Source organism: Eufriesea mexicana, unplaced genomic scaffold (genome assembly GCF_001483705.2).
Source record: "Eufriesea mexicana isolate 0111107269 unplaced genomic scaffold, ASM148370v2 scaffold4599, whole genome shotgun sequence".
Lineage (NCBI taxonomy): Eukaryota > Metazoa > Arthropoda > Insecta > Hymenoptera > Apidae > Eufriesea > Eufriesea mexicana.
The window spans coordinates 139,763-151,939 of record NW_016912603.1 but is presented as its reverse complement, the minus strand read 5'-3'; the positions used below and the strand labels follow the sequence as shown (position 1 = coordinate 151,939).

At 34.2% G+C, this 12,177-nt stretch overlaps 1 protein-coding gene across 2 annotated transcripts in view; it reads right to left on the bottom strand.

The window, feature by feature from the left end:
* The window catches only part of cic (Putative transcription factor capicua), a 53,126-nt gene that overhangs the window by 5,137 nt on the left and 35,812 nt on the right, over positions 1-12,177 (bottom strand). For both annotated transcript variants that reach the window (XM_017905801.1, XM_017905802.1), the window contains exons 2-12: positions 9,167-9,453; positions 4,835-5,226; positions 3,450-4,014; positions 3,099-3,362; positions 2,766-2,877; positions 2,464-2,670; positions 2,279-2,391; positions 1,178-2,046; positions 856-1,072; positions 557-637; positions 8-157 (exon numbers count right to left, since the gene is read on the bottom strand). In XM_017905801.1, the coding sequence (XP_017761290.1) occupies positions 8-157; positions 557-637; positions 856-1,072; positions 1,178-2,046; positions 2,279-2,391; positions 2,464-2,670; positions 2,766-2,877; positions 3,099-3,362; positions 3,450-4,014; positions 4,835-5,206 (2,950 nt within the window). In that variant the 5' untranslated portion in view covers positions 5,207-5,226; positions 9,167-9,453. The remainder of the gene's footprint in view (positions 1-7; positions 158-556; positions 638-855; positions 1,073-1,177; positions 2,047-2,278; positions 2,392-2,463; positions 2,671-2,765; positions 2,878-3,098; positions 3,363-3,449; positions 4,015-4,834; positions 5,227-9,166; positions 9,454-12,177) is intronic.

The following is a 12,177-nucleotide window of genomic DNA, read 5'->3' as shown; positions in this document are numbered from 1 at the left end:
TCAGCAGGAGTTATAGGATCTGGACCTGGTCCAGATCCATCTTCACCAGGTGTGCTCATACTAATTGGAATTGGAGGTGCACTCAAAGGTGGACTTAATGCAGATGGTGGAGGACTCACTTCTGATTGATCCAGTACTGTTGTCTGCCAGGGAAAAGCTGTAATTACATGTTCACATTAATCATAATAACTTTGATTAATTATAGTATGCAAATAGTCACAAAAGTATCGCTATGAAAATATCGTAACATGAATTTTTGAATAATTTAAAATTTAAACATCTTTTTGTCAATGAGCTAGAAATACTAAATACAAATATGTATATGATGAGTATATTATTCACCGTTCCCCAACATTAGTGCAACACTAAAATTCAGATATTAAATATAATTTGTATCCAGATCAAAATAAAATTAGACAAAATGTATAATTCAAACTCAAGTTAAAAGCAAGTAGCTCCATTTGCTGTAAAATAGACAATGATCCATTTTGTTTAACATACTTTACAACAAATATAAGAATAATCATACGGTATGTTTGGCAATTAAAATTCAAACCTTTTTTCCAGTTGCGCACTGCGTTGTTCAGTAATGATGGGGGATGGGGTTGGTATGCAGGAGGAACATCATGGCTGCCATCTGGAAAAGCCTTACCGTTTAGTCAAATTCACTAATATTATAATATTAATAGTGGGGAGATAGTGGAATTAAGTAATAAGAATATAAATGTGGCTATCCCAGGTAGTTGACTTACGTAACATAATGATTTTTCTTTACTAACACAAAATTATATAATAAAGTAATAATAAAAATAACGCTCACACGTATAAAAGGAGCGATTATGTTTACGAACTTACATAGAACTCCATTATTTTTAGAATTTTCTTCCCTAGATGATTGTGTTTTAGGAATTTGTATCAAATGCCCGGGTTGTACAATTACATGCTGGAAGACACTTGTTGGGGTAGGCGGATTTGAAGCTTCAGTAGTGGTTGTCATTACGACGCTCGTAGGTGGTTGTTGCGTTCTCTGCATATCCATATGAGTAGATGCATGTGTGGCTACTTTACTTGCCTAATCATAATAATATTATTTTATTTGTTATCTTATATTTCTTAACAATATTTAATATTTATGGTTAAAGTGAATTTACTAAGTTTCAATATTGAAGTTGCTTACCTGTTGTAAAACGGACAATTTGTCAACATGGACGGATGAAACAGCAGGTGACTGTGGAGGTTGACATTGCGTTTGATGTAACGTTGCTGGAAGCTGACCTAAGTGATTCATTAATGTTGGTCTGTATTTATCATCTTGATTAGTTATATGGCCTGCTGCAGATACATCCATACTATTTTTTATCACAAGATACTTTTTTTCGTGTTGATGCGGCATTACATAAATTGGTTGATTTTGTGTTTGCGGTTGAGCATAATCAACTGGTTGTTCTAATGGCTTATGCAGAAGAGTCAAGTTTTGTGGTGTTGGTGCAGACAGTGGCATATGAGGTGAATGAGATGGTTTTAATATTTGCGGATTTTGTTCTGAAATTTCAGAGTGACCGGGAAAGCCATTATTTGTTGTAAGTGCATGCTGAAGAATGATGCCTTGCTGTTGTTGAGCTATAGTCGTCACAACCGATGGATGTCGTGGCGGAGGGCTTTGTTCTGACCATGACGAAGTTAAATTAGATCCGGGTATACCACGATTCACGGGAGAGATTCTTATCACGCTTGTTCCTATACTGGCAGGGACTGGGGCAGTTGGAGCTGGTCGATTTGATCTAACCACTCGATTAGGTTCAGGTTTTATCACCTGCTGCTGATATTGAGTAAGAAAAGTGGATTGAGTAGGCGAATGTTTCCACTTCGCACCAGGCGAAATTAATGGAGTTGGATGATGAGCAGGACTTGAAATAGGCATAAACACATTGTTTTGATTAAGACCCAAAGGTGGTACTGGAGATTGATTGATACAAGGAGATATCGAAGATTGTCCAGTTGGCGAGGAAAAGGCTGGTGTTGCTGATCTAGAACTTCCCAAGGAAACTATAATAAAAAAAAGTATTATGTTAATCATTGTTAAATTAAAAATATAAGTGCTTAATGAAATATCAGATTAGTCTATATATTCATACGCATTTTAACTATAAAAATACGAAGTTAAGTTTATTCCAATCTACAGTGTATTCACCATTACTTCTCGAATTTGAATAAGAAAAAATGTTTATAAACTGGTGAATATCGCGGACTAGCAGATTACTAAGAGTTAAATACTTACCAAGCATATTAGCAGCTTCTGTTTCATCTTGATCAAATCGACCAGCAATTCTCCTATCTACGTAATTTGGAGAGGTGTCAGAATCTCTAGAAGTTTCTTCGCCGTCCATTTTGCTACGAGAAATATTATTATGTAATATACTATTATATATGTATTTAATTGCATATTACTACAAGTATTCTTACCCAGGAAAGGTATTTGTTGGACCTCTGAGACAAGATCCTTTCAAACTAAGATGACGAGAACAATATCCTCTTCGTTGGCTTTCTTTGGAACATCCTTCTTTACTACATAGTCTACGCCACTGTTTACCGTTGAATTTTTTCCTAACTCCACTTGGTGTAGCCACTACATCACCTTTTTTATATCTATGTGGCGTTGCCGCCTGAGATCTATTTAATGTATAACAATTTAAAAATAGATTAATACCTTCATAATATATATTTTTATTATTATTATTTAATTATTATTTAATTATTATTATTACCTGGGCGTGGCCGCTTGAGAACGAGGAGTTATACTGCGTTGCTCAACTAGACTACTAGTACTTCCCCGACTTTGCATGCTGCTCCTTTTACTGCTCCCTGATAATTTTGCATCTGTCAGTCAAATATATTTATGTTACTATTATTTTTATTACATATCTTCACATCAGATAATACATATGATAAACATTTACACAAGGTATAAAAATATTAATATCGTAAAAGTTACAAAACATGGCATAATATAATACCTTTCAAAATTTTTAAATTCATTCTTCATAAATATTTTTCTGAAAGAAGTTATTAAATTTAAAATACATAGAGTTTTGTCTAACCTGCATCTGAAGGGAATGTAATATCTTCCCTATCTAAGTCATCTTCACTTTCTAAATCATCATACGGTCGACTTCCATTACTTAATGCTGTAGTGGCAGAATGTGCAGAGGTGCCTAAAGTCATGAGAGGACTAGTACCAGTCGTTCGGTAATAACCACTTGTGTCGCTATGAGCTGATATATGAGATGTATGGTGAGAAGTGTGATGGAGTTGCAAAATTGGCACTGCAGTCGGAGCTTCTGAAGAATTTCGATATTCATGTTCTGAAAGACGAAGTACGGAAAGTTTAAGTTAAGAAGAGTAAAGTTCCTTGGCTAAAATGTAATTAGTTATGTAAAAGAACTCCATACCAATTCCTTCGACTCTCGAAGAATCACAGTCTTCCAATCCCTCTTCTAGTTCATCCCACCATGGAGGTTGCACTAATCGTAAATCCGCACGCTTCACAAAATAACTATCACTCTGATCATCTTCCCTTGGTATTTTAACAACAAAACGCTTAGGCTTCGTTAAAATCTTGCACACTGTCCCTTTTACAAACACTTTAGCTGCGTCAATATGATTGTTTGACTTTGGACACCTGATACAAACTTCCGCATCTAAAGTCACTTGCCCAACCGAGGGGCTCGCGTCACCTATCACATCGTACCTTCCCGCGCCCAAAACGTCAGTGTAACGCATTAGTTTCCTCTCTCCATCAAACTCTATGTAAATCTCTCCTTGAACAACGTTACGAATAACACCTGGATAATAATATGAATCCCTTAAAGCTAACACTCTGTGGTCGCGCCACTCACTGAGATCAATAGCAACAGTAGCAGCCCGAGGACGAGAACGTAAAGGTTCTTCTCGAACAGAATAATCCACTGCTGTACTTTGAGGTGGTAAAACTACCACCGAATGTGCCGAGGATACCTATTAAAATATTCATAATTGTTAATATTACATAGAAGTGTTTGTACAGAGCTATTTTTATTTGATTAAATTGTAATACTTCATTTTGATAAAACTTATTCTTCTTTTTTAATTAAATATAATTATGTAGGAGACATCTACTATATGAACTATATGAATATTCTACTACTATGTCTTTGAGAAATTATTTATTGAAATATTTTCATCAATTAAGTTGTGAAGTGATTAATAATATATCTTCGTTTATGCCACAAAAGTAGTATGTTTACATATCATTAGATAAATAGATTTTTAAAAATTTGCACAATAAATTTATGACGAACTTCTACTTTCAATACTTTAGAATTTGGAATAATGGAATTTTCTTAATTTATAGAATATTAGTTATTCTAATATATTTTAATGATATTTCACATTTGATGTGGTTAGTCTTCGCACTCTATTAACAAACATTCGCCTTACTCTTGTACACTGTACTCTTAGATATGATACTTGCAACCACACTCGTATTTTCAAAACAATCATCTAATATTATGTAGTCTACTAATAAAGTTCAAAAGTTCATCGATTGTTTCATATAGAAAGAGACCTCTCAAAGATTCAAGTTTACTCCCTATTTTCTCATAGGCTCATTACAGTATACAATTTTGCCTTATCTTAGCAGATAAAATCGCATCAAATATAAAGGCTGATTTTAGTTAACAATAAAGTGTCCAATCGCAATACCTTGTTATATTTCTGTGATTTTAATCGGATACTCTACCAACATCTACCGCATTAATTCTTTCATAAAATCTTTCATACTGGCTCTTATACGCACTTGATAACAATCGGATTCTTGATGTTGCGGAGATTGCCGAGTTGCTAAGGTTGACTGCTGAACTAAACCTGATTGACCGAGTGGCATATTCGGTGCCCGTATGTTCACCATATTATTCATATTTCTCGTTACATTGCTGGTTTTGTCCATCTCCTCGAGCTCCGATGGATCAAACTTTCGTTTCTTTGGAAGTTTCTTAGCACTGATCGTTGGATCCGATGGATCCCGCTGAGGAGGCGCCGGTGGCGGGGGTGGTTGTTCCGGAATAGATTTTTCTTCAATCGAACTGCCGCCACCACCCCCGCCTGCTCCATATTGTCCGCCTCCAAGGGGATCCCTTTTTTCGTGCATCTCAGAATGAGCAGTCAGCATTTTGGCCACCTCACGCTGCTCTGCAAATTAAGAACAAGATATTAGAATTGTGTCTGTGAAGGGTTCCATTCATTCTTAAACGTCTATAAAGCGCTTTACAGATAATCGTGAATAAAATTAGTCGGAGCAAGCAAGAATGGCAAAGGAGTAGCAAAATTAACAGTAAAAAGAAAAAGATGGCGAAATATGAGAAGATGAGCTTATTGAAAATACAAAACGAACGAAATGAAAATTCCAACTTTGCTTTTTATACCATTTTATTTAATTTTAATTTTCATTGCCGCACTTTTATTACTCTTAATTAATAAATACTATTATTATTATAGATTGTATAATATTATTCTGATTATTTCCCTAATGATGTTCTTCCTAAATCTACCTATATTTTATATACTTTTTTTTTCCTTTCTTCATAAAATTATAACATCTGATTCTACAGAGTGATAAAGTTACAAATGATTCTATCGTGTAATAGAATTAAATACCGTAGGAACGCAGTGCTTTATTCGGTTTTAATCTAAATTGTGAATTTGAATTCCTAATTATTCGCATAGATGTATGATTTATAAAAATAATGATATTCAGTGAGTTAACAAATATTTATAGTAGAATCTGTAGAAATACTTAGAAAGTTCTTTTTATCATTACCTCGTATTTGTATAGAGTAAATTATTCGAATATTTATTTCATTTACTCAATAATATTACACAATAGCAATTACTGAATTATATCTAAGATATTCTTACAGAACTATCCTACAACAATTATAATAATAAATCTAATAATTGTATTATCATTTACAAATTATTAATATTCCACTTAATAATTTTCCTGATTACACAATAGCAATTACTAAATTATATATAACATATTCTTACAGAGCTATCCTACAACAATTATAATAATAAATCTAATAATTGTATTATTATTTACAAATTTTTAATATCTCAATTAATAATTTTCCTGGTTCATTTTCCCAACATTTTTATGATCTTATTAGATATCAAGAACAGAAGTAATATTGCCTGGGCGACGATTAAATCAAATAACAAGTAACTTTAGTCAGAGGACCGCTATCCAATTATACAATATCGTATGTATCTTTAAAACCTAATACTAATGAAAGGTTTCAATTTTTGCATATTTAATTCGCCTCATACATATCACTGTTCCACATTTTAAACATTTAGAACGTTTGAATCACAACGGAAAACGAGCATTTCTACCTTCGATTTCGTAACACCTGAGTAGCAGTTACTCGCTGTTACCTGACATGTAAGTATTGCCTCGTTAAATATCCATTTCATAATTTCCAGAGATTCGTGAAAAAGCATATAAAGTAATAATAATTTTATAATTTGGATATTACGTTAATCAGAAATAATTTCCACAATATCAGAAGGGTTCGAAACCGTTCCTTTCTGGGAATTAAAATTGGGACATATTACTTTCCTCATCGTACGTGAATCAAATGTTTTACGAACTAAATTCATACACGATGATTCATAGATTCGTTCACATATCTCGGAATAATAATTAATTGCGTTACTTCTATATTCGTTCAATTTGTGAAATAGAGATTTATTCCGTCCTGACTAAGCAGTTAAGGTAACGTGTATTACATTTCCATTATATTCGAAGTTTATTAAGAATGATAATTAAAACGTTTAAACCGGATCAATCAAACCGAGTTGCGAAAAACTGATTAATCTTATCATAAATATAGTAGATATGTATCAATTCTCTATAGAAATATAACTGGCTCGAAAGTTCCATCGAAAGGTTGATTCGAAGAATTAAAGAATATTTTTTTCAAAAATAGCACAATTTTTTAAGACAATATCTTTAAGTGATCTGACACAATCATAAATGTAAATAAAAATTAAATTTACTTATGATCTTTAGAGTGCTGGTAAATTCTCGAGGAATTCCATTGCTTCTAATTTTTAGAAACTAAAGCGAATCGTTTCTTTCCCTTTCCTACGGAAATTCTTAAATCAATTATCAACGATACGATGTTTAACATGTAGGTTTTAGTATCCATTACTCTGATTCTCAGGGATACAAATGAACTTTGTTTTCAAAAGTGAAAGCGTTATTGTATTTGCAATCCTAATGCTCATCATTTACTTTCCCTGATTCTAATATAAGGAATAAGACTGCATAATCCGAACGATTGAGCACATTAGTCTTATTCAAACAAATCCATGAGTCATTACACTTCGAAATAAATAAAAAGAAAACGAGAGGGAAGAACGACCACTCATCATTTCTTTCCCTCCAACATTCTCGCTACGAGCAAATCAATTGATTTACGATACTGCTATTTTATTTATATATATATATATATATACATATATAAAAAAAGAAAAAGAAAAAACGGAGATGAGTAAGAAAATGATGAGAACATTGTGTTCATAGTATGTTGAAACCAGAGGTTTAAGTAATAGATTATCTTTTATGAAGAAATAATGGAATAAAAAATCTTCGAAATTTTTTTAAATTTTTCGTTTTAAAAAAAGAAGGGGTGAGAGGTTTGTTACCTGTATCATATCGAAAGTAAAAAACCTTGCTTTATATCTATGTCGTCTTCTTATTAATAATTGATTTGTTAACTTGTAAGTTGCTGGACATTTTGTTTCCGATTTTGTACTCAAATTTGAATTTATTAATGAGAGAATTATAAATGAAGGATATACCATACAAAATGTTTTCTTATAACATGCCATAAATAAGAAACTACTAATGACCAGTTTAAGAATCAAGTGTATCTTCTTTCTTTTTATTTTACTGTAGATATAAGATGCTGAATTTGATCATTTATATGGTTTCCTTTCTCTTTCTTGTAGTTTTATAAATGTAGCAATCTTCAAGAAAACTTAAACGGAGGTCCAAAAATTATACCATAATGCTTAATCGTAAGAAAATTGCGATTACGTGAAATTCCTCATGCTTTCGTTTCGCTTTCCCCTCGTCTTATTTCAATATGAGATTAGAATGCCCTTGTTCACTCAATGAAAACTATACTTCTAGTAAATGTCGCGGGTCAACCATGATTCATGCAACACGAGACTTTAATAAATTGAATAAGTTTCTAACTTTCATGACAAAATATTTTCTTGGTGAATGTATCTTTTCCATATTCAAATTGCTTTTCGATTTTTCTCGAATTAAATTGCATTCTATGTCTTCAATTAATTTTTGCAAAAGAAATCTTCTCACTTTTTTTCTTCTTCGAAACTGTAATTCTTGCCACTGCAATGCACTCATTGCAGTTACGCATAGAAAAATATACGCTGGTACTGCTTAATTTTAATTCATCCAGAGCGAAATTATTTACGAATAGACTTTAATCTACATTTTATATTCTGTCTCTTAGATAGTGCGATTTCCAATTTATCCTAAATTCGTAATGCACGAAGGTATGCAATTAGAGCGTGGACACAAACCCAACATCAGTTTTCTCAAAAAGGAAGCATCATACATTTGAATTTCACTCCACATTCTAGACTCATTTTCGTACGATCTACTTCTTTCAAATGTTTATGTTTGAATTTTTACAAAATTTTGTATCAATGCAGACCAAAACCATGCATAAAAGCAAATTAAATCTTATTTCCCAATAGACATCTCAGGTAAAACATTCTCACTCCATCTTCTCAGCTTGTTTTTATACCAATCCCTTTCCAATTTGCTATAATTTTCCACAAAATATTCATGCACAGGAAACAATTCCTCAAGAAGAAGGTCTTGTACGAAAAAAATTTATTTACAATTCTCCATTTACTTTTGAACAAATAATCTCCGTTTTCCTGATTTTCTTACTTTTTACTCTAATCCTCAGCGAAACCTTAGTGGTATATAATGGCCTATAATAGTGATAACGAAAGCATGCGATCAGAGCGTTAATGTATCAATATACATATATATATACACACACATATACATATATATACTCACAGTCTGTACAGTCGAGAGGAGGCTGTGTGCTGAAATGTGGCGAGTTGAAGCTGGGAGGGTGGTGACACCGGCTGGGTGCATACCTCAGCACCCGGCTGTCGGGGACAGGATGCGTCGAGTCTGGGCTCTCTCGTCTTTGTCTATCTTGTGACGGGGTTGCTGTTCCCTCTCCCAACTCCAATTCTTCTTCCCAGCCCCAACTGTCGAGCATCCTCCTCCGAAAATTCTCCTCTTAGGCGAACACTTTTCTCTTCTTTCTTAATTGTCTTGTACCTCTAGTCAATGTCCTGCACAACAGAACGAGTTTCGAAATGGTTACTAGGGTGCAACGAGTATTCGATTCCCACACCGGGGTTACGCTTGTCTCGTTTGTTTTGCGATGATCTCTTAAAGTGCGACAAAAACCAGCGAAACTCCGGGATTTTTATGCTCCTCGTCGGGAGCAATTTCGGTCCCCCTCCATTATGTATCGACGACGCGCGCCGTTAACACCTCCATCTTTTTAGTATAGTTTCGGTATAGGTTAAGGAGGCGTTCTCATCGTCGTATCTTTCGTGTATTGTAAATCAAAGTTATTAACTGCAATTTAGAAGGAAATCATTTCACTATCGTTTGTGTATGATAGATCGACTTACGTGAGCAAGAAAAGAATAGTGATATGTTTATCTTTTTCCTTGAAACTAACATGTGTTCGTATGCATTGATGTTAAGCTAATATTATTTATCTCGTAGAATTTTACTATACACACTTCGCGCTATTATTTATTTTTTCTCTTTACTATATTATTATCTATTTTATTCGTTTCTTTTTCTAATGCTATTGTTATGTTATTTCTTATAAACGAAGAAGAAAGAAATGTCATTTTCGCAATTAATTATATTCACAATTCAGCTAACCTAAATTTCCATCGATGAACAAAATAAACTTTCTCCTACGAAATATCGCTGCTGAATCTAATTATTAAAAATAGAATAAAAAATTCATAAAATTCAAATTCTATTTATTTATCGGCACAGAAATTATTTTTTGTTTGAAATAAGCAAGGAACTTTCTCAAAAATTTCCGATCGAATCTATCAGTTTAAATCGATCACGTTCAAAAATAATTTTAATCCCATTCTAATGACAGCGTTGCAAGCAACAGGTACGTATCAAGATAACGGGGAAGATTAGTATTTAAACGATAGCATCTTCGTTCAAATGCAAAGATTTTACGGTTAAACGCAGTTTGACAATCTAAATAAATAACAAAAATCATTATCGAATTACAAATATGTCTCCATTATCGTTTGCAGCGGAAGCCATCTTTTTTTTCTTGAATTGCGCGGGAACTCGCGCGGTCTATCATCTTCGCTGCGAGAAAAAAATCGCGTCGAAATCGATAAATTGCACCGAGCATAGCTGGTCCATTTGCTACGGAACCAGATAAAATTTCAATATCGAGCGTTCGATAGCATGGCTCGACGCATCGAACAAGGATGCGTGACGGAAAGTATTCAATTTGTATAATCAGATTTTACGCACGCGGTTACAAAACGATCGCGAAGCTTATGAAACAACTGTTGATTGCGTTAATCCAAACATTTCTTTCAAAACTTCTTTCGTCTGCGTATGACTGAAAAATCAATTAAAATCACTTAAAAAGAAAATTATCAATGTTTTCCACTTGACATTTATAAGTGAAATGATGAATTAAAATGTCCGAATGACAGAAATTTGAAATATTGAATATTGCGAGAAAACGTTGAAGAAAAAAGATGTCAAATATCAAATTTATATATTTGGTACTTCTGTCGAAATTACGAAACAGATTTTTGTATACAAATAAAAAATGAAATTAAATATGTTTGGACGTTATAGTATGTGAACCACCTGCAAAAAGATATCTGCTGATCGTATATGATTGATTAAAAGAAAATGAAAATCATTTTTCATAAATTAAAAAAAGAAAATAAATTGCTTAAACCGGATATTTAGATTGTGATAATCTCATACATATATCGTATAATTAAACATAACATACAAAATAACGCAATAACTGGCGTTAGTTATAAGTCGATAAATTGGAAAGAATAATTCTTCCTATTCCCGAGGCTCATCCGAAGGACTCATTAACACGGTAATGCGTAAAAGGTATATTTTGGAAAGATATTTATAACGTAGAAAAGTCAAAAAGCTAACGAACCTCAAACGTTAGCACTTTAGAAAACCGGCTGATAATTGCGCAAACAATCAATATACTAGTTCGCACTGGACACCATGATATTCGCATTTTTACACGAACTGAAATGATTGAATAGCCGGGGTCGGAATAAAATCACAAAGAACGAAAACGTCCAAGTTTAGGTGTCGAATATCACCTCGACCTTCAAGCTGACAGAAATCGTGTTAAAAAACACAGAGCGACGCAAATGTATACACAAGTCGCGATTCACGTGTGCGAGTCGTAACGAGAAGCAGAGATTGGCACGCGCGACATAACCTATTCAAGAAATCACGGCGTTTCTTTCTCAAAGCGGAGAAAAACGATTGCGCTTTGAGCCGGCTCTCACTTCCGTAGCAGTACCCGACGAAGATTCCAGGGGCGACTAACGAGTAGTCAACAGGCACTTAGTCGCCGCCGCCGCCACGAATTACGGAGAAGTAGGAGAGCGCACACACAACGGCTGAGGAAGCACACGCACGGTGGAGACGCACTCGCGAAAGCGAACAAACGAACGTGAGACGAGAGCTCGATAGGAAAGTTTCGAGGTGAGGTGAGACAAAGTCGATCTCGCGTATCGATTGGAAATCACGCGCAACACACCGATCACAGTAGTACGTCTACCCCAATCACGTCTCCGCTCTCAGCATATAGAAAAACGACAGAGAGGAAACAACGGGAAGAACGATGAAGAGGGTGCGACGTTAGCCTGGCGTCGTGGGACAAGGATAAGAGACGTATGCGTGACGTTCTTATCTCGCGTTTGAGTGAGCGAGACAGTAAACAGAGGGGAAGAAAAGAGGGAAAT